Source organism: Peromyscus leucopus, chromosome 7, assembly GCF_004664715.2.
Source record: "Peromyscus leucopus breed LL Stock chromosome 7, UCI_PerLeu_2.1, whole genome shotgun sequence".
Classification (NCBI taxonomy): Eukaryota; Metazoa; Chordata; class Mammalia; order Rodentia; family Cricetidae; genus Peromyscus; species Peromyscus leucopus.
Window position 1 is genome coordinate 60647944 of NC_051069.1, and position 23737 is coordinate 60671680.

At 42.3% G+C, this 23737-nt stretch overlaps 1 protein-coding gene across 1 annotated transcript in view; it reads left to right on the plus strand.

Annotated features, from left to right (window-relative positions):
• Positions 1-23737, plus strand: part of Arhgap42 (Rho GTPase activating protein 42) — a 221895-nt gene that overhangs the window by 70292 nt on the left and 127866 nt on the right. Inside the window, exon 3 of the mRNA XM_028873103.2 lies at positions 17257-17318. Within this exon, the coding sequence (XP_028728936.1) occupies positions 17257-17318 (62 nt within the window). The remainder of the gene's footprint in view (positions 1-17256; positions 17319-23737) is intronic.

The following is a 23737-nucleotide window of genomic DNA, read 5'->3' on the forward strand; positions in this document are numbered from 1 at the left end:
GCTGGGCATGGTGGCACATTCTGTAATCTTAGCTACTCTAGAGCTGAGACTGGAGGATGGTGTGTTCAAGACCGGTTTGGGATACCCAGTGAGATTCTGTCTCATATTAGATATGTCTAACATGACTTCTTAGGTATGGTAGTCTAAATTTGAGGAAGTAGCTCACACATTCATAGATACCCACACACGTATGCATGTGCCTATGATTCTTAAATGTATATTTCCTAATGTTTGTAAACATGAAAATAAAATTCAAAGTAGAATTGAAGATGGTTTTCTATTGTTTTGTTATGGACTACATGTTCTATTTTAAGCTCTGTTCATCCACCTTGGGACAGGGCCCTGTAGGGTAATCCAAGCTTTTGCCCTCATGTAGTGTGCTGAATCAAAGGGAATATGGTTGCAGTACCCCTTCACTCCCTGATAGCATATGACTTTAAGAAGGCCTATTTTAGATAGGTAGCTAAGGATCAAAAGGACTGTCATCTATTATTAGTAACACCATTATCTCAAAAATAAGTTCAGTTAAAAAATAAAAATAAAGTTTAGACCACAAGATAAATGCAGAGGTTAGCTAAAACTTGGATGGTGAATACAAACTCATTTCCTCAAAGTACACTGTTTACCCCAAATCAATATTCCTGGTGCTTTCTTGGCCATGAACAGGGGAGTCAAAAAGTTGGGTGGCCTGACTCGCTCAAACTTGACTACTTGAAGCATGGGCACTGTGGCAGCCGTGACTTACTGAGGATGATTGTTGCCCCTGTCTTCTCTTAGAACAAGAGCCAAAGTGAGTCTATTTAGAGTCAGAAACCTGCTTTGTAGCTTGCTCTCTCCACTCCGAAACTTGTCTGTGCTTGCATTTCCTGTCTGTAAAACTCATTATTCATTAGAACTTAAAAGGCAGCCATAACTGAAACTTGCTCAGTGGCTTAGGCCATTTATATTTGTATTTTCATTGAAGAAAACAACAGTAAAAGTTACCATGAAATCAGAGTTGTGTGGAGTGTGTCAAATGCAAGAGGATCAACTTACACCCCACATATGTGTGTGTGTGTGTGTGTGTGTGTGTGTGTGTGTGTGCAGAAAATATTTCTCACACAGAAATGTTGCTATGGTTTGTAGAATTCCAACGTTAGTTTATTAAAGAGGGAAGAGCACTTACCAAGCCCAGTAGCAGCCCACAGTCCTTCTTTGGATTTGGAGCACAATGATCTTCTGAACTTGCACATTAGGCTCCTAGGTCCTGAGGACAGACTATAAATCCACTTACTAGTCATTTAATCAATATCACAGAGCACTGGGGATTTCCAGGGTCATTTGGAAACTGAAGAATTAAAAATAAATTCATGGGAGTTGTTGGAAAACGTATGGCTAAACTTATAAGCCACAGAGGAGAAAATGGCTAGGGAAAGGAGCCATGCAGAGTGAGAAGCCTGGAGAGGAGAGCATGGCTGACTAATAGACCTGAAAAAGCAAGTCCTGAATAGCTCACTAGGCTTTGTGACCAATTAATAAAAGTTGTGGTTTGGAGCAGTTTCTCCAGCAAGAATACAGTTCATAGAATTTTTGCTATGACTATGAAAAGAGCTTTGAGGTCACAGACTCAACTGAAGGTGCTCTTTCCTACAGAGACGTACAGATGAGCCTCAATAAGAGAAGCAGAAATGATCTTTACAGATCTTCCATGAGTGCTGAAGATACAGCTTGGTTGGTGGTATGCTTGCCTAGTGTGCACAAAACCCTGAATTTAGTCTCTTGACACATAAACAGAGCAAGATGGCAGGCTCTGTAAGACCCAGTCTCAGTGAAAACAAGCCTATCGTTTACTACTTATGTATAGTTTGAACCTTTCGTTATTCACACAAAACATACATCTTATATTACCCATGATCTCAGAAATTCCCAGAGTGCCTTTCATCAGAATAAACAGGGGAGTCTGTGCCCCAAGATTAGGGGTCTCAGAGCCTTGAATTCTATCTTGATTCTTGTTTTTGATGCAACTCTGGGAAGCTGTTGCTAGGCACGTAGGCCTGTAACCAGCCCCTATTTTCTCTGTACTTTAAAAGAAATTGGGAAATAGAAATTGTAGAAGGGAAATGAATTTATTACATTTTTGTCCAGATCTTGGGGGGCATCTAATTCACCTCATGCCTGTGGCCAGCTGATTATTTAGAGAAAGACATGAGCCAAGGGCTAGGACATGTGTAAATTTAACTGTGAGACAGACCAATTAGTTCCTTCCCAGGGAACAGGAAACATAGGCACCTGGTTGTCTCCACTTTTTGTTACAAAAACATTTTTTTTTTCCTCAAGCCCAAGTCAAGGAAAATGGAAATTAAAGACCTCTCCCTTTTATTCTTAAGGTGGGTATTTGTATTTGTGGCTGGCCTACAACTTGCTCTGTAGATGAGACTGGCCTCTATTCTATAGAAAAGATTCATTCATTTTTGAAAGAGAAAAAAATCTTGGGTTTTTGTGGGATGTTTTTAATTCTTACCCACCCCTGGTCTGGCAGATTCTCTAAGTCCATTACTTTGATGCCAATCCATTCAAGTAAACAAAAGTTGGTGGACTGATCACACAGGGTATCTCTCTGGAATATCTTTGGGTGTTTAGCCACACTTTAATCACTAGGAGTTGTTAATGGAGATGATGACTTGGCGGTAGTTGGGGTGGTACCAGATGTAGCTGTACTAGTAGAGTGACTAACCTGTACAGGCTGTATGCTCCGAGGGAAATCTGGTTGTTTTCTGCCATTTGAATCCTGAGAAAAGATTTTGTCCAAAGGACATGCACATAGAATAAATAAGATATGGATGCTGTAAAAGTTTTCCAGGAATGTAAGAAACAAAATCAGCCTTTCAAACTGAAATGTCATAGAGGGCCTGGTTTGTACTGCCTTTGGATTGAGTGGAGTGCTTAGGGTAAAGTGAGGACAAAAATGCTTTGAGTGTACCAAAGCCAGAGAAGGCACTGATGGTTGGGGACATTGGGAGCTAGCCAATGGGGTGGGGGGGGATTTGATTTGGGTCCCAATACTTAGGTGAGATGCAGGTGGGACATAGACATAAAGAAAAGAAATGTAGACTGTGAGACACTCTAATAGTTTCAAAGGGAAAAGACCAAGACCAGAAATAGCAATGCCTTGTGTTGATATATTTAAACAGGTGCTTATGGCTACAGCATGGAACCCACATGTAATGCTCATAGCAACGGTTGTCAACCTATGGGTCACAACCCCAAAGGGTCATATATCAGATATTTTACATATTAGATATTTACATTACCATTCATAACAGTAGCAAAAGTATAGTTATGAAGTAGCAACAAAATAATTTTATGGTTGGGGTCACCACAGCATGAGGAACTATATTAAAGGGCTGCAGCATCAGTAAGGTTGAGAACCACTCATTTATAGTATGAAATTTGCAATTTTTTTACCTTTCAGAGATTCTAAGCTGTAACATGACAAAGTCAAAGGAGGCTTTGTCTTAGTGTTTCTATTGCTGTCAAGAGACACCATGAGCATGCAATTCTTATAAAGGAAAGACATTTAACTAGGATGGCTTACATTTTCAGAGGTTTAGTCCATTATCGTCATGGTGTGACATGTTGGTATGCGGGCAGACATGGTGCTGGAGAAACAGCTGAGTGTCCTACACCTTCACTTATAGGCAACTGGAAGTGATCTGCCTCCCTGGGTGTGGCTTGAGCTTATATGAACCTCAAAGTTGACCTCCAGAGTGATACAAGTCCTCCAGCAAGGCCACACTTCCTAATAGTGTCATTCCCTTTGGGGACCATTTTCTTTTAACTACCACAGTCTTGCAGGAAGATTTTTATCTGGTGACATGATGCTGGGGATCGAGACTTGGTGCTTTGCATGCTGGGTAAATGCTCCACCACTGAACTGTAGCCTGGTCCCTTCTGATGATCATGTTATGGCTTCAGTGATTAAAATGGGTTAGTGTCTCACATGTTGATAGGAGATCTTTTTGAGTATGGACAGAGAAGGGTAGAGGAGATTGGCGTTTGGTGGCTGGGTGTGTAGAGGGAAGAAGTGAAGATCATCCTTTAGTCAAGTTGTTGGTGGCGAATTATAACCACATTTATGTGTTTGTATAGCAAGGGTCCCTGTGGGTGGAACATTAATTGTGAACTAAGTTTTGATTCATATTGTTTGAGATTTAAACAAGATCTTATTGGAAATTTCCAGTCAGAAATTCGACTTGTTAAATTTAGGATAATGATATGGGGCATTTGGGTTACTCCGGCAATAGTGGGCATGTGTCTATATTTCAGGTGAGCTTATTGGAGTCAAAATTTAACTGTGTGGATCATCAGTTCTATGACTGTGAAAGTTGTTAAGCCACTGTGCCTCAGTTTACCCATCTGACAAATGCATAGAATACTGACAGGTTTGTGTGTTTCACATGTGACTTTCTCGTGAGATATGGGAAGAATAAAGAGTTTTGCACAGAGCTATGGCCTGAGTCAAGTAAATCCCTTCTTCCTACCCAGTGTCCTGCTTTTTGCTCCTCCTCCACCCCTTGGAGAATAGGTTGCTTCATGTTAGTATGTAGAACGAGCCATGAAACAGTAACTGTATGTTCTAGTTAGTATTAACTGTTACCTAGACACAACCCAGAGTTACCTGAGAAGGGGGTGAGCTGAAGGATAGCTTAGATCAGATCAATGTGTTGGTGTGTCTCTGGGGATTTTCTTGATTGTTAATCCATGTAGGAGGGCTCAGTCCACAGTGGCTGGTACCATTCTTTGGACAGGTGGTCCTGGGCTATATAAGGAAAGTTAGCTGTGCATGAGTCTGGTGGCGCCAGTAAGCAGCCTTTCTCTGTGGTTTCTGCTTCTGGTCCTGACTTCCTTCAATAATGGACTGCAGCCTGTAAGCTGGAACTAACCACTCTTCCCCTCAAGTTGCTTCTTCTTGGAATGTTTTATCACAGGAACAGAGAGATAATGAGGACACCGTGTGAGGAGGGAGAGGTGATGACGTAAAGAGCGTGGAGGGGGGAACAGGATAGCAGGGTTTGTGGGGGATGAGAAGCTTGAATGGGGAGCTGTTAGCTCCAGAGAGGACGGGTCAGAAGTGGAAGAGCGGACGGTGCTGATCAGGACTCCCTGATGTCTCTCTGAGGAGCAGGAGGCCAGGACATCTGGTGAGAATGAGGGGAATTTTGGGTTGGGTTCTTGGGAAGGAACATTCTTTTGAGATAGCCTCTGTGGGAAATAAGATTTGGAGTAAACTAGGGTTGAATAAAAGAATCGCCAGAAACACAAACCAAAGGGTTTAGATAACTTGAACTTTTAGTGTCCTTGTGAGTGTGTGGATCACAGTCAGAAGGTTACGGGGGCGGGGCAGTTGTGGACAGTGAAGCTGGGCAGGGAAGCAGTTGTTGAGGTGTGCAGAGGGGGGAGCAGGAGGACTGGGTGGAGGCGAGTATGAATGGGGCTACAGAGTGTGAAGGAATGCTAGCTCGAGGTCAGTTCTGATGGTGGCAAGCCTGTCGGGTGTGTGTGCTGGGTGTGAGTGGGTGGCTGTCATTAATAACTTCCTGATGCATCCCCCCGAGGCCGGAAGCTCGGTGCCTACTCACCCTCTGAGCACAAAAGCTCTCAGATTGTTGTCTTTGGAGATGGTGGGTCTCTTCTCTAACCTGACAGGGTAGCAGACTGGCACTGATGTCCCCTTGCAGTCATGGTTGGCAAAAAGAATTTAGAATCAGTCAAGTTAAATATCGCCTTCCTCACCCATTTGTTCTGGGGCTGTGGGGCAAGCTGTCTAGCCATCAAGTTTCCCTTTCTTTCTCCTCTGTGAGATGTAGCTAATGCTTCAGATCCCAGATGGACATTAGACTTGGTGTAAAACACCAGAAAAAAGGCAATAAGTTCCACCAAGTTCTTGAGTTTTGTTAGCATCTTACTGTATGTTTGGAAAGAAAACAAAGTCTGTGACTTGACTTGATACGCATAGTGCTGGGCAAGATCTCAAATAAAGGGCTTCTGAAGAATTCAGAGGAAACTCATGTAAAGTATGTGATGATGCCTAGGAAAAACACAGCTGAAACTAAGCTTAACTCTGTGGCAGCATTGAGAGATTACTCTTTTCATATTTCTACATATTCATTTGTTAAAGTTTGGTCTTTTATATAATACACATGTAACAATTTTCTTTTTTTAAGATTTATTTTATTTTATTTTATGTGCTTTGCCCTCATATATGTACATATGTGCACCAAAACAGTGCAGTGTCTGTGGAGATTGCAGAGGACATTAGAGTTACAGGAGATTGTGATCTGCTACATGTGTTCTGGGAGCAAAATCCAGGTCCTCTGCAAAAGTAGCAAATGCCCTTGTTTATGGAGTCATCTCTTCAGCCTGCTTGTACTTTCAAAGTAGGGATTATTAAGGATTCTTCATCTACTAAGAGTGTTTACCAAGGAAAAAAACTATTAAGTATATAGTATAGTATTATTTGTGTATACCCATTGTCACTTTCCTTCTTTGAGGAAAGAGAATTTCCTCAATTTTTATAGGTAATATTGATAATAAGGAGCAGTAACAGCAAGTTCTCCCTCCATCTCTCTGTGTTTATCTCTCTTCCTGTCACTGTCTCTCTCTATCTCTGTCTCTGTTGCTCGTTCTCAGAGATAGTCTCATGTGTCCCCAGGTTGGCCTCAAACTCACTGTGTAGCTGAAGATGACTCTTAGCTTCTGATCCTCCTGCCTCTGCCTCCTGAGTGCTGTGATTGCAGGCATGCACCACCAGGCTGGGTTTTTGCTGTTCTGGGTGCGGGTGGGTCAGGACTGAAATCCAGGGCTCATTCATGCTGTACAGGATGGCCCTAACTGAGCTGCATCACCAGTCCATAGTAGGTTCCCTTTGAGGGTCAAGTCTCTGGCTTTCTTTCTTCTCTTGAGTCCAGATGTTAATGCCAGTGAGTCTAAGAGAAGCCCTAGCAAGTGTCCAGTTATACCAGAAAAGGGTGAAAGACGGAAGATTTGGTCATGAATGATGGATCTCAGCCCAGATGTGCAGTGGTAAGCATGGTTAGGATACACACCGATAGACCTGCTTAATGGTATTACAGGTGCCTGAGAACCTCGGAGATAGCAGAACCCAGGTGTGCAGGAAAGGGAAGGATAGCAATTGGGAATTCAGAAAGATTCTGGTCTGTAGGCTGTAGCTCCTGCAAATGCCCGAGAAGTCTGCGTGAGGGAGGAACGCGATCATGGGAAGTGAAAGTGATCAGTGGACTCCAAGAGAGGACTCCTCGATGGGTCCTGTTTGGTTGGAGTCTGGGTTGTGATCTGAGGGCAGCTCGAACAAATGAGGCCTTTGTGACCATAAGAGAAAAGTCCTAAGATGGATGAGGGGGGCTAGGGTATCCCTGACTCTATGTGGAGGACCAGGTCAGCTTGGTACAAGTTCAGCTTTATTATCCTGTTCATCTGTAGGCTGTGAATTTATTGTTATTTAGTACTTAATAGGAAACTATGCCGTGATATTAAATACTTAGAATACTTTTTATATTTGTTTATTTGTGTGTGTGTGTGTGTGACTTTAATTCCAAGGGACTGTGAAGTGTTGGAAAGGGAATGTATATGAGTGCTAATGTGTGTTTGTGGGGACCTGACAGTATTTGTCAGGGGGCCATTCATGCTCCCACCCCAACCTCCATGCCCCGCCCCGCCATGTTGCCACTGTTAGTTTAGGGAGCAATTTAATGGCTTTGGGAATAGGTCTCTGTGGAACTTAAAGCCACAAATGGAGTGGAAAGTCTTATTTGCTGTTGTGGCTTCCAGAAAATAGCAAATAGGATTGTGGTCATAAATGAGGTCAGTGTGGCGGAGTGGGTGGTCTGTCACCAGAGGTGCTCATTGCAGCGAAGGCCAAGGATACCCATACCTGATGGGAAAGGCAGGCTGGTTTTCATACCCAACGCACACACACACACACACACACACACACACATACTTGGGCATGCCACTAGCAGGTTGTGTTTGTTGCTCTGTGTTGAGATTAAATTAATTGGCAGTCAAAGTCTTTTGCCATTGATAACACTTCTGTGCTACTTTTGAGTTTTGTAATTATTCAAAGAAATAAAATTCTCTCAGTAGCTGTTCCTGGCATGAACCTCTGAGAATTTGATGTTCTGTAAGTCCTGCATGTGTCTGCAGTGTAACATACAAGCATACATTCGGCATACCCAGACATTTGACTATAACATGCAAGCACACATTCGGCATACACAATCATTTGACTGTAACATGCAAGCAATGCACACATCATTGACTGTAACATACAAGCACACACGCAGCATACACAATCATTTGACTGTAACATGCAAGCACACATTCGGCATACACAGACATTTGACTGTAACATGCAAGCACACATTCGGCATACACAATCATTTGACTGTAACATGCAAGCACACACGCAGCATACACAATCATTTGACTGTAACATGCAAGCACACATTCGGCATACAGAGCCATCTGTCTTTGTGCACTGATGCTATTTTTACTTTTCTTGGTGTGGACAGTTTTAGAAACATAGAACTAATTCACTTGTTCTGGCACATTGCTGAACTGTGTCCTCTTTCTGTGTGTGAAAACCAGTCCAGAAGGCTCCTTCACAGCCCTATTTCCTGCTTCCAAGCAAAGAAGAGGTTCTTGCTGAAGTCTCACCTGAACTTATAAAATAAAGTTACATTAACTCAGCCCAGCCTCTCTCCACTCTTACAGATTTTCCTGTTTTCCTTGGGACTCAGTGAAATGGCTCTCTTAGTTCTTGGCTGTAGCTCATCTGAACATCACAGGGTGTGCTTACTCTAGTAAAATGACACAGCAGCAGGATTGTGTGCCGCTGAACTGGTGCTCTCTGCTTTCGTTTGGGGATGGGTGCCATTTCCAGTTGAGGACAGAAGTCTGAGAGAATTTCACACAGTGTTTTGCTGTCATGGTTTAAAAATATGTAAAGCTCATGCTGAGGGGCTTGAAGCATGGAGTAGGAGAGTATATGATGGTTGAGTTATGTCAGTAGTGAGTAGGGAGTCACCGCCTTTCTAGTTTTGCTCTGGTCCTTAAATTTTATTTATTTATTTATTTATTTATTTATTTATTTATTTATTTATTTATTTAGTACACACATGGGAGGTGTACATATCCTTGGGGAGCTCAGGGGACTATGCGTGGGACTTTGTCTTCGCCTTTCATCATGTGGGTCCTGGGTATTGAACTCAGGTCATCGGGTCTGACAGCAGGTAGCTGTTGAGCCATACCAACAGCCCTGTTTGGTTTTGAATAGTCTCACTCTCCAGCTCAGGCTGTCCTAGAATTCACCATGTATCTTGGACTGGCCTCAAACCTCAGTTGATAGTCCCTCATCAGCCTCCAGAGTGATTGGGTTTAAAGGATGGACCACCATACCTGTCCCTCCTCAGCCTCTAGAGTGATGAGTTAAACGGATGGATCACCACACCTGTCCCTCCTCAGCCTCTAGAGTGATGGGTTAAAAGAATGAACCACCATACCTGGCTTTGTCTTCTCATTTTCATTTCAGACACTTGGCAGGTTTTCTTGTTAAAAAATAAAAAGAGTTGGGTGAATTTCAGCTTGTTTAAAAGATGAAGTTAGGAAAAAGATACTTTGGACATTCAGGAATGTTGGAGAATGGCCATTTTTGGCAAATATGTCCAGGCCATCACTACACTTTATCACCATCTAGGATGAGATTTGACTGTTGCCTTTGTGAATCTTTATACTCACATGGCCTCTCACAAATACACTTGAAGAATAAATCTGAGTAGTTCCCAAGGCCTTTTCCAAAACTATGTTGTGGGGATAAAAGGGGTGTATATAACAATATTTGTGACCTCCAAAAATTTTGCAGTTAAAATTTATATGGGAAACTCTCTTGGTTGTTCACCAGTAATCATGCACTGCAGATGGACAGGAAGGCAAAGAATTATTATCGATGAACACTGCCAGGAAAATTTTATTCAGGTGACAGGAATTTCGATAACTAACATAACTTTCTGAGGTATCTGGCTTTTCTTTTTTATGATATTTCATGTGCCAGAGACTAAAAGATAGTATTTTTGTTCTTACACATTGGATACAATGTGCAGATGTATTGTCCTAACTTTCAGATTCAAATCATGTTCACTGGTGGAAACCCCATTGTGTATTAAGTATCGTTTTTTGAAGAAGTTGCCCTAAATTAAGTTCTCATTATGAAAATAGGTGTGGTCAAAATCTGTAATGGCTATTATATTAGATGCTAGTCTGGACCTAGATTTTTATTCATATTTATAGTAAATATCAATAAATAAAATATGAAAGGTCATAAGCAATGCTTTCTGTATGGATACTAGACATTTTTATATAATTATCAATCTTTTTAGGTTTTACCTAGGCAACACGTTTGAAAAAATGGCTCAAACATTCATAGAAGGTGGGTGCTGGAGGAACTACTTCATATGCCTCCTGCTCAAGGTCCTGGGTACAGTAAGCTTCCTGTAGTTCTCATGTTCTTTTAAGTAGTGTTGAATAAATTATTAATGCATACCAGTTACACATACTCGTGAGCTTCACTGAGATTTTCTTATACGCCTATGGCAGTCAATTGTTCTTATCACTCCTTCCAAGTTCGCTCTCTCACCCTCTCCCACCCCCACCCCAATCCCTGGTCCACGCATCCCTCTCCAGTAGTTCCTCTGTGGTTTCACTTTTAAAAATATTCTTCTTTCCACAAATAATAGGAAATGTGGGGTGCTTGTCTTTCTGTGCCTGGCATATTTTGCATAGCGTGACATCAGGTTCTATCCATTTTCCTGCAAAGAGTATAGATTGTTATTCCTTATGGCTGAGTAGTATTCTATTCTGTGTGTGTGGATGTGTGACACCTCGGGTGACTGATAGCATGGCTCAGCTATTGTGACTAGTGCTGCGATAAATGTGGATATGCAGGTGTCTCTTATGTGAGGAGTTCTTCAGTGCAGACCCACAGTAGTATAACCTCATCACGTGGTAGCTCTGGTTTTTGTGTTTTTGAGGAGATTTTATGCTGATCCCAAGGGGATGCAATGATTTATTCTCACCAGCAGTGTAGAAAGGTTACATTAAACACAGCATTGCTGGTATTTATTCTAATTGATTGATTGATTATCTCCACTCAGAGAGAGGTAAGATAGAATCTCAATGCACTTTTGATTTGTATTTCTTTGATAGATAAAGGTCATGAACATTGCTCATGTATTGATTGCTGTTTATAGGTCTACAAGTGAAAAGCATCTGCTAATCCTTGGCTCACATTCACTGCCTTACTTGTTTGCTTACCCATTCTGTTGAGTTCTTTATATCTTTGGATATCAGTCCTTAGGCATGTGGATTTTTGGTAGGGGTTTCTCCCATCTCTGTGTTATCCCTTTACTGCCCTGTTTTTTTCCTTTGCTGTGCAGAAGCGTTTTGACTTGATCCAATCCTATATGTCAGTTCTCAGTTTTGTATCCTAAGCATCAGGAAGTTGTTGCCTGTACCACAGTGCATTCAAGTGTTATCCCATATTCCTTCTGGTGTTTCAATGTCTTGATTCTTCCATGAAAGTCCATTCTGAGTTAAGGTTTTTTTTTGTGATGGTAACTTTAATTGTTAACAACTCAGGACCCCTAGGAAGAGAGTCTCATTGAGGGATTGTCTACATTGGGTCGACATTGGGCTGGATTGTAGGCATGTGTATAGGGGAATATTCATTAAAATAACAAATGTGGGAAGATTCAGCCTAGTGTGAGTGGCACTATTCTGCAGACAGGGGATCCGATCCGAGCTTTGTAAGAGGAGAAGGTGGGCTCAGCACAGGCATGCAGGTGAGACTGTGCATTCACACTGGCTTTGATGCGATGCGACCACTGTCTCAAGCTCCCAAAGCTGTGACTTCCATGCAGTGATGGACTGTAACAGGAAAGTAAGCTTCGGAAACCTTCCTCAAGTTGTTTGTCAGGATATTTTATCACAGCCACAGAAATGAAACTATAGCAGTCTGTGTGCTGCTGAGGTGTAGGGTCTAGTTGGAACCATCAAAGCAAGAAGCACTATTTCTCAGCATTGTCTGTTGGAAGGGTTGTCTTTTGTCAAGGTTGATAAACAATGGTGTGCACATATTTCTGGGTCCTCACTTCCCTGACAATTCCGTGGTGTTTTTGTTTTTATCGGTCTCGAGCACATTTTGAAATCAGGTGTTCTGATATTCCTGGCATTGTCCTTTTTGCTCAAGATCTCTTTTGCTACTTGGGTGCTTTTGCACTTCCACTAGAACTTAAGGATTTTACTGGTGTTTCATGCAGACCACCAAATCTGTGACTCTCTTTCAGTCTCCAGGCTGTCTGCACAGGCCGGATTCTCTGCATCCATGCACAGCCCTCCCATCTCCCAGTGCCTCCTTCAGTTCCTTCCTCCTGATATTATCATTTTTACCCTTCCTTCTCGAGTTTGTTTGTAGCTTTTACTATTTTTCTAGAAGCTCGTATGAACAAGATTGTTTCCCTGTTGTTTTATTCTCAGCTATTGCCAATGCATAGGCACTGTTGTGCCCGTGTATGTGTGAGTGTGGTACACGGGTCAAACAGGACCTTGCTCGTGCTGGTCAAGTATTGCACCACTGAGCTACACCACCAGCCTGCTACTCATTTTTGTGTGTTGATTTTGGACCCTTGCTGCTTCACTGATTTTATCAGTTTTTAGGAAACTTTCAGTGGTGTCCTGAGGATTTTCTTTCTTTTTTAAGATTGAATTTATTTTTATGGTTGTGTCTGTGCATGTTCGTGTGTTTTCCTGCAGAGGCCATTTTTGCATCATCCCCAGGAACTGGAGTCATAGGTGCTGTGAGTTGCCTTATGTGGGTGCTGGGAATCTAACTTTAACTGTTTTCTGCTGGAGCAGCAAGTGCTCTTAAGTGCTGAGCCACCTCTCAACCCATGTAGGGTTTTCTAAGTATAGAATCATGTCACCTACAGACAGGGTCATTTGGTCTCCTCCTTCTACTTTTATGTCCCTTTTATTTCTTCTTCTTGATCAGTTACTTTGGCCTAAAGTTGTAAGTAGTATGTTGAGTAAGACTGGTGAGCCTGGACATCCTTGTCTTGTTCCTGATTTTAAAGGAACTGCTTGCAGCACGCGCGCGCGCACACACACACACACACACACACACACACACACACACACACACACCATCCTTTCCCCGCCCTGGTATCCTGGTCTGGTCTTTTGAGTCATTTGTGGACCTGTGCACCAGCAATGCTAACATTATCCTTCCATCTCTAGTGGCTGCCTAAGAAAAGTACCCAGCTGGATCTACTGGGCTTCTGGTGGTGTCTTGTTGTGTGTGTGTGTGTGTGTGTGTGTGAGAGAGAGAGAGAGAGAGAGAGAGAGAGAGAGAGAGAGAGAGAGAGAGAGAGAGAGAGATCCCCAGGAAGCTGTTCTCCTAGAATCTAGTTTACATGATAATAAGGAGACTTCTACACTTGCTTTGTGAAACTCTTGTCTTCTTTTTGTTCTCCTAGCAAACTATTAACAAAATACCCTGAAGCTTTAGCCACATGCTTCTGAAATCTGACCATCAGCCAATTTAGGAGACAATAGCCAGTGTTCCATGTGCTTGCTTTCTCAAAGAACACAAATATCCTCATTTAGACCAAAAATATGTATTTTTTAAGTGGAACCGGCTTTATAATATTTGAAAAGAACAGTTTTAGTTCTTTGAGTTTTTTTTTTAAAGATTTTCCTCTGAAAAGTCAACAAAAGAAAAAGAAGGAACAAAATTTATTGTCAGATTGGGTCCAATTCCCCCAAACTGCTGAAGGGAGGGTGGCTTTTGTTGTGGGGAACCAGACATTCAATTTCTTTTGCATGTTAAAATTTGTCTTCTCAGACATTTATATTATAATTAGCTATTATCATGCTGAGTTTATTAATAGTATTTCTATGGGAAACAGACCAGTTCAAGTGTAGTAGAAAATGGCATCAGTCCCTTTTGAACAAGGAGAGGTAGTGGGATAATGAGAATGGAGTTGCTCTTCCTGGAAACCAAACATCTATTTAAAGCAACCACAGCTTAGTGGGTGTCCTTATGGAGCCTGTGGGCATCAGCAGGTGCCTCATGCCTGACCCAGCAGCATGTCTGTGGTCACTTCCTGAACTGATCAAGTGAGAGGGTCTAGGCTGCTGCTGATATCACTGTTTGCCCCAGGGTCCTCGATGGCTGACTTGTGATGAGTAGACCCTCTGTGAAGTCCTGTTTGCCCCAGGGTCCTCCTCGCTGGCTGACTTGTGATGAGTAGATCTTCTGTGATCTTTTTTATGTTTTTGATCTCTGTGAAGTCCTGTTTGCCCCAGGGTCCTCGCTGGCTGACTTGTGATAGGTAGATCCTCTGTGAAGTCCTGTTTGCCCCAGGGTCCTCCTCGCTGGCTGACTTGTGATGGATGTGATTTAACTTTGGGAAATTGCATCCTATGCAGTTTGTGCCCTCCCAGGTTTGTGGCTGTTAGAAAAGTAAGAACTTGTAGGATCTTCCTCTTTTGTTATTCCAGGACCATGATTGTCCTGCTGTCTCTTAATTTTCATTCTTAGGCACCACCTCCTGACATTCTGCTCTTGACATGTGTCCTTGTTTCAGATTGTCACACATCCTTCTCTTCTCTCAACACAGGACAGTTCAATTAGCAGTTAATATTCGTACTGTAATGAGTGAGCGTCTTACTTCTGACACAGCTAGTATATTACGGTTGTGTTATTTGTGTATCTTTGTTTTTCCAGTTTGTAACTGGCTGTGGTTTCTCTGTCTCCCCCTCCCTCCCTCCCTTCCTTCTTTCCCTTCCCTCCCTTCAATCAGTCACCTGTTGTGATAGTGTTAACCAGCAACTTGACAAGAATCTAGACTCATCTAGGAGATGGGCCTGAACATTCTTGCGGGGTGTTATCTTTATTACTTTAATTGAGGTGGGACACCTGTTCACCGTGGGTGGCATCCTTCCCAAAAGTGGAGCCCAGGGAGCTAAGAAGCAGGCACTCATTGCTTCTGAGCCCAGATGTGGTGTGACCAACAGCCTCACCCTTGGCACTCTCCTACTTCCTGCTTGATGGATGAGACCCTGCACTGGGAACTCTAAATAAACTCTTTCTCGCTTAAGTTGGTTTTGTCAGAATATTTTATCATCATCACACAGTGAAAGAAAGTAAGACGCCCGTGGCCCATCAAACTATCCAACCTCTTCTGACAACTTTCTTTGCTCAGAGGAAGTAAAGATGTAATATGCAATCATACTCCAGAGCTAAAACTTTCTCTTTTTTGAGATATGTTTTCCTTAGCATATAGTAATTATCCATGAGGTGGGTTTCTTTTCCTTCCTTCCTTCCTTCCTTCCTTCCTTCCTTCCTTCCTTCCTTCCTTCCTTCCTTCCTTCCTTCCTTCCTTCCTTCCTTCCTTCCTTCCTTCCATAGGATTTCTCTGTGTAGCCCTGGCTGTTCTGGAATTTCATCTGTAGACCAAGCTGACCTCAAACTCAGAGATCCGCTGCCTCTGCCTCCTGTGTGCTAGGATTAAAGGCATATACCACCACTGCCCAGCTAACTAAATCTATTTACTGTGTGTGTCCTTTTCACTGTCATAAAGTAGGATTTAATATGACATTTTCATATTTATTTATTTTGTTCGTTTTTTTTTTTTTTTAAAGACAGGGTTTCTCAGTGTAGCCCTGGCTGTCCTGGAACTCACTCTGTAGACCAGGCTGACCTCAAATTCACAGAGATCCACCTGCCTCTGCCTCCCAAGTGCTGGGATTAAAGGGATGCACTTTTTATACATTTATGTGTATATATTTTTCATATATTTGTATGATATATTTTGATTATACTGACTTCTTATTACCCTCTTTGGCCCCCTTCCCACTCTTTTGGATCCTCTTCTACTGTCACATCTTTTAAATGGTCAGAACATCATGAGCGCTTGTTCACAGGACCTTGGGCACTGCAGAAAATGTGTTTCCCTTTCTCCTCAGCCATTAGCTGTATACAAACCCTCAGAGACGGGTGGAGCCTTGTGACTTCCTTCCCTTCCCATGATGAATGTTGATGGGTTTCATCACCACAGCTGCTGTGGGTTAAGGGTGCCGTGGAAGTCAGCACCCACAGCCCTCTGTCCTGTGTACCCCCACATGTCTCTCTGGATCTTACACTCTTTCCACCCCTTCCTCTGTAATGTTCCTGAGCTGATAGGATTCAGTGGGGGGCTTTGCACTACTGAATGCCACTACATGTATTTATATAATATTATTACATTTATTTAAGCACCACATGTGTGTGTGCCTTTGTGAGTGTGGGCACATGCACCTATGTGCACATGTGAGGAGGTCAGGGGAGAACACATGTATCTTCCTCTGTTACTTTCCATCATATTTCTTGGAGGTAGGAACTCCCATGAGCCTAGGCCTGGTTCAGTTGAGAGCTAGGGATTCCCAGTGTTCTTCATATCTCTGTGTCATTTTCCCCATCCCAACACAGTGGTCACAGGCGTGTGTGGCAATGCCCAGTTTCCTATGTGGGTGCTGGAGATTCGAACTTAGGTCCCCAGGCTCACACAGCAAGTGCGATGGCTTTACCGACAGAGCTGTCTCTTCAGCCTGGTTTATTCTTCTTACAGATTTTAAAACTGTTTTGGCCTGCAGAGATGGCTCAGTGGCTAAGTGGCTGCTCTTCCAGAGGTCCTGAGTTCAATTCCCAGCACCCACATGGTGACTCACAACCATCTATAGTGGGATCTGATGCCCTCTTCTGGCATAACATTGTACATGCAGATAGAGCACTCATCCATAAATTAAATACATCTTTAAAAAATAAAAACAACAAAATGTTTCATATCCACAGACCACTGTTGAAAGAGATTCAGGACTACTTCAATGTGAGTTTTATATATTAAATATATAATCTATATTTGTTTTAGGACCTGTAGACAAACTTCTTGGCTTTAATTTGTAGCTCACAGAGAGACACCCACCTCTTACCCACAGCTGTTAGTCACTGGCCTCTTAGTATATGCTTGTTTTTATAGATGTACAAACAAAATCACACAATATAAGACACAAATTAATAACTATCTTCATTTAATGCTTGCTCCTATGTAATTAAATATTAGCCCCGAAACAGGATTAATGCCTTTCTGTCTTGTTTTTAAACAGCTCAGTCGCTGAAAGAATTCGCGAGGCTGCTTATTGCCGTAGAAGAGGAAAGGCGTAGGCTGGTAAGTTTGTTCCTTATGTCTTACGAATCCTGCTATGTTTGTATTCTCCAGAAGAAGGAGCAAATTTGAATTAGCCACAGAGTAAATGTCACATGTAATTTTGAAAGGTATGTGGCTGTAACTAGCTTTAAAGAAAAATCTGTGGGGGGAAAACTGACTAATAGAGTCGAATAAAGACTGTTAGCATGAGACTTTGAGATGGTGACACTGAGTGGGGTCATGAGAGCCAGGAGGACTTTGCTAGTTGGGAAAAATAGGGTTAAAACATTTCTAGGCTAATAGGTTAGGTTAGGTAAAATATTAGAGCACAATTATTGGTAGTGCTTTTTTTTACTCAGAGTATAATTTGGCCTGGGTGTGTGACTCTAATCCCAGCACCCAGGAGACAGAGGCAGGCAGATCTCTGTGAGTTAAAGGCTAGCTTGGTCCACATAATGAGTTATAAACCTGCTGGAGATACATAGTGAGACGCTGTCTAAAAAATTAAAAACAGACAAAACAAAAAACAAGCCAAAACCACAAAAGAAACTAAATATAACTTTTGGGTGCTGGAGAGTTGGATCAGTGGTAAAGAGCATTTGTAGAGGACCCGGATTTGGTCCTCATCACCCACATGGTGGCTCACAACCATCTGCAAACTCCTCATGGGAACAGCATGTAACAGCACACAGGTAAAGCCATGGGACATGTGGCAACATATAGATTAACAGAAATAGGCTGAGTTTAAATATAAGAGCCTCTGCAGGCCCTGCATGTACATTGTGCACAGACATGCATTCATTAATATGGACATTTCTGGTATTTCTGTAGTTAGCTTTTTTAAACAATAGGTTTGAGGCTTATTATTATTGTTACTTTTACTGTTTGTGTGCACACGATGTATGTATGTATGTATGTGTGTGCTGTGTGCATCACAGTGTTCGTGTGGAGGTCAGAGGACAACTTTGTGGAGTTGGTTCACTCCTTTATGTGACTTTTGGGGATCCCAGGTTTGTGTTGCAAGTGCCTTTAACCAAGGAGAGACTTTACTGGCCTCCAAGTTAGCCATTAGAAATAGGCTTTAGTGTAAAGGCAATTGTATCTGAAAGTTTTCTCTTGACCTGCACAGCCCCACGGACCCTGCAGCCACTTATAAAATAATCACTCAGAAGCTTATATTAATTAAAACTGCTTGGCCTACCACTGACTAGCTCTTATATTTAAACTCAGCCCATTTCTGTTAACCTGTCCACCATCCAGGGAGCAGCATGTAACGGCACATAGGTAAAGCCACAGGACATGTGGCAACATACAGTAACTGATGGAAGCAGATGCAGAGATCCACAGCCAAGCACTGGCATTGGGCCGAGCTGACTCGGAGAGTCCTCCTGAAGAAATGGAGGAGGGATTATAGGAACCAGGAGGGTCAAGGTCATGACAGGGGAACCCACAGAGACAGCCAACCTGAGCTACTGGAGCTCATGAACATTGGACTTAGGGAGCCTGCATGGGACTGACCTAGGCCCTCTGCATATGTGTGACAGTTGTGTAGCTTGGTCTGACTGTGAGGCTCCTAACAGTGAGGTCAGGACCTGTCCCTGGTGCACCTAGCTGGCTTTTGGGAACCTATTCCCCATGCTGGATTACTTGGTCCAGCCTTGATACAGGGGAGGAACTTGGTCCTACCTCAACTTGATGTGCCATGCTTTGTTCACACCCACAGGAGGCCTGACTCTTTCTGGATGGAGGAGTGGATGGGGAAGGGGTAGATGAGAGGGAGGTGGGAAGGAATGGGAGGAGAGGAGGGAGGAGAAACTATGGTTGGTATGTAAATTATAGAGAAGAAATAAGCTTAGATATGCAAGCCTCTATACCAACACTGTAATGAAATGAATTTTCCTGAAATTAAAATGCGAAGAATAAGTTTCTCAGTGTCCTGTATGGATAAAGTTCTGTCTTTTGTCTACATCACATTGTGGGTGCTTTTTATCTCCTGACTGTTATCTGGAGAGACAAGAAGGTTGACTTGAGGGGTGGTACATCACCCTCAATCCATCACAGCTTCAACAGTGGTAGTTATAGTTCCTATTGCTTGTTGACATTTATCTCTGTCACTATGACAAAACACCCCAACAAAAAGCACCTTAGAAGATGAAGGGCTTATTCTGACTTACAGCTCCAGAGGGGATACAGTTTTAGCACTAGCTTGGTCTATCAGTGAGCATTGCCACACCAGATGTGTGTGTGTGTGTGTGTGTGTGTGTGTGTGTGTGTGTGTGTGTGTGTCTGTGTAGATGCTCATTTGCTCACAGATCTGATTTCCTTGATGTGACCTTATTATTCCTATAGCCTCTCTCAGTTCCAGTTTATAAACTAGCACCTTTCTGCTTGAGGAACTAGTCATTTATCAGGTAGTGCCTTGTGGGTGGCGCCAGACATGTGACATTGTTCATATGTGTTCCTAACTAACTGCAGAATCATCCTCCATACTCCAAACCAAGTCAGATGCTGCTTGTAAACCGGAGTCTCTCAGGTTGAAGCACTTTCTGAGCAAACCACTGTTTTACATACCGTGGAGTGACTTAGATGATGGCCAGCCTTACTGTAACAACTCCCGGCTTCCTGCCCGCCCTCCCTCCCTCCCTCCCTCCCTCCCTCCCTTCTTTCTTTCTTGCCTTGGTAGAAGTCCTTACTCTAGAGAGCAGGAAGGATGAGAGCATTTGCTAGGATTTGGGGAAATATTTCAAAGTATTCATATTATGGAAGACTTAAGACTCATAATGACAGTTAAGAGTGTGTTAAAATTCTAAAATACTTCCGAATAGAGATTGTAGAGTGGTCAGTCAGTGAAGCCTGTCTTGGCATGCTGCCGGACAAGCATTTCGCTGCCCATTTAACAGTTCTGCTTTGGAGTGTAAGAAAGGCAAGTACGGGAACATAAGGCCAACAGCTCACAGTGTATTCCTTGCTAGCTTTCAGAAGAATGTTTGGAAAGTTGTCCTTTTCCTCTCTAAAACTTGGGTAATATGTTGTTAGATATTTTTCTGTTCATGATAATCCACAGAAGATTAAGCTGGTATTAACTTTAAAATATATTTGTACTGTAGCATTCTGTTTTCAGGAAGGTTCCAACATGATATTTTTCCTTGTGGTTGACATAATAATGGTTGTTATTTTCATGGTTATATATAAAATCACTGGATTCAAGATTTTTAAGTGGATACATGAAAATAGACACCTAATCTTTCTGTACCTTCCTGTATCCCAAGACCTATTTATTCAGTCTATTGATTTACAATTGTTGACTCTCAGGAAGGATTTTAAATCACTTTCCTCCCAGATAACACTATCATGACCCATTTAAAACAGGACGTGCTAGGTGAAGAACTTTCACATTTTATGACTTTTTTTCTCATCATTTTATATATTGCATGATGTTGAAAATTTCCTTTTCTGTTTTGCTCCTTGTACAGCTCCCTGGGCAGGGTTTTTATTGCTTACAGATGAGAGTATTCTCGTTCCTAATGATGGCTCCAAATGGACAAAGCACTGGGGCTTCTCATCGCTCTCCTGTGCTCTTTATCTCGTAGGACTCACAGCCTTTTCTTTGGAGACTCTACATCATATTGGGAAATTTTAGTTTTTACCACCTTTTTTCCTTTGTGGTGTGTACATGTGTGTGTGCAAGTGTGTGTGAGTGCTAGCATGTGCATGGAAGTTAGAGGACAACCTCGGTGTTGGCCTTCTCCTTCCATCATGTTTGAACAGGGCCTCTTGTTCCAACACTGTCCGCCTGGATGGCCAACCCCGAGCTTCTGAGAGTTCGCTCCTCTCGTCCACCATAGGAACGTTGGGATTACAGCTGTGACCACCACGAGTGGTCTGACATCGGCCCTCATGCGTGTACAGCAGACACATCAACCTCTCAGCCGTCCCTCCAGCATGTCCCTTTCACTTTTAAGGTCACATGTACTCTGCAGGATTACCTGTTCTTTTTATTGCTAGTGTTGCGTCCTTGCTAGTCTTTGCTGCATTAGAAACTGTGATTTGATGCTGCTCTTTGATACTTAAGTAGCACAAAAATGTTCTTTGATGCTGTAAGACGTAATGCTTGTAAAGTTACGTGTAACTATTCTACAAAGCTCATACGTGCGCAGACTTCAGTTTTAAAGTACAGGGAGAACAAATATGTGGTTCCACAGTACACAAGAAAATGCCAAAGAATCAATAAAAAATTATGTTTAAAATACAATCTTCTAAAAAAAAAAAAAAGACAATCCTCTAAGGCCGATTGTATGAAGAGAAACAGTGTGCAAGGGTGATCTCCTCAACACTCATGTCATGAGCTAAAACTCAGTACTGAAAACTTTTGAGTCTTATTTTACATTTATTGAAGACAAAGTAGGTATTTAGTTTAAAGTATGTTTTCAATTGAAATAGTGTTACATCACATTTCTCCTTCCCTTTTCTCCCTCAAGTCTCTCTTGTCACCCCACATATGTGTGTGTGTGTGTGTGTGTGTGTGTGTGTGTGTGTGTGTGTGCACGCACAGGTATGTAAATACACGTGCTGAATCTCCGTTTTTATTATTTGTGTGTGTAAGGGTTAAGGGCTGACCACTCTGCGTTGGACAATAAAGGGCTCATCCTGGGAGAGGCTAACTCCCCTCCTGTGTTAACAGGTATAGGTCTGCTTTATGTGGCCATGTCTAGGGCAGACTGTTTCAGTGCCTTCTTGTATTTTTGGCTCTTATGGTCTTTCCTCAGCTCTTCTGTGATGTTTCTAATAGAATCTGAGCTAAACGTGTTCTACATACATACACACACATGCATGCATATACATACATGCATGCACACACATATACACAAAAGTACACATACATGAATACACAAGTTGCTGCCATTCTGAAGTGCATGTGTTACTTCTAAGATGTACAGGAAATCGAGGTAAATGGTTCCAAAAAGGGAATATAGAAACAATGTTATTAACTGTGTAAATATTTTATGTGTAAAATTTTAATTTGATTTTATGTGTGTCTATATGTATTTATATGTATATGTGTGTATATATGTGTATGTTTGTGTGTGCATGCATGTATGTATATGTGTGTGTATGTGCATACATACACATGTACTTGAGTGTATATATGTGCATGTGCACGTATGTATGTGTGTATGTGTGTATGCATGTGTGTAAGTATGTGTGTGTATATGTGTATGTGCATATATGTGTGTGTGTATGTGAGTACATATGTACATGTATGTATGTGTCCTTGTGTGTATATATGTATGTGCATGCATATATGTATATGTGTTTGCATGTGTACTTGTATGTGTGTGTATGTGTGTTCATAGGTATTCCTAAGGAGACCAGAAGAGAGCACTGGATCCCCTGAAGCTCTTGTTGCTGGGAACCAAACACACCCCTCTTCTATTTCCGTGTCTGTATCCCCCTGGATTTAATGAGAATTGCTTGCACATGCACAGTTGTGGGATTACTTACTCAATGATGGGCAACTTACCAATGGCCAACCCTCGGGACAAAGGTGACTGCTCCTCCCAATTGCTCTGTAGCCAGGGTGGGGCCCCATCCGTGCTGGAACATTGATGGGCCTGGCCTTGTCCCTTTTGAGTGGGAGGCAGACAGGGCACCAGGGCTTATTTAGCCAGATGGCTCTTGAACTCTCATTGTAGCTGAAGACCTGGCATTCCTGACCCACCTCCAAATTTTTGGGCTAACACTCACTCACCACCAAGCTCAGACTGCTGGGGTGGAACCTGGCATGTTGTGCATAGTAAGCAAGCAGGTCACTCACTGAGCTACACGCCCCCATGTTTAGTTCTTTGAGGACAACCTTATTGTGTGCTGTGGCTGCCATGGCACTCCATGTAGACAGCTCACAGCCTCCAGTTTCTCCCATCCTCCTAACACTTCTTGTTTCCGTTTTTTCTAGCAGCCACCATAAAAGATGTGACAAGTTGCAGCATAATTTTCCTTTGATCCATGACTAGGGTAGGTGGCAGATGCCCTGTCCATGAATCTGCAAGTTTATCAGTGAGCATTTTGAATGCAATAGCAAATGTAGAGTGTTTAGGAGACACTGCTGTAAGAACATGCTTTGTGGCAGGACAGATAGTATCGGAACATCAAAAACACGTTTCTCTGTGCACATTACAATGTTAAGTGAAGAACGCTGATTGTTGTAGAAACAGGAGTCTAAGCCAACGTGTGTTTATACTCTGGATAATTTAGTCATTTGAAGCTTCATTATTTTAATTGGCAATAGTTAAATAACAGTAATTTCCTTTGCCTTTTGTTCTTTCCAGACAAGCATTTTTTAAAAGCTTTTATTGCCAGCCTCAGAAAAGCATGCTGTAAAAATGAGAATAGCTTGGTATTTCCACAGCACTTCTTGTTGTTGTTGTAATTGGAGCTTTGAT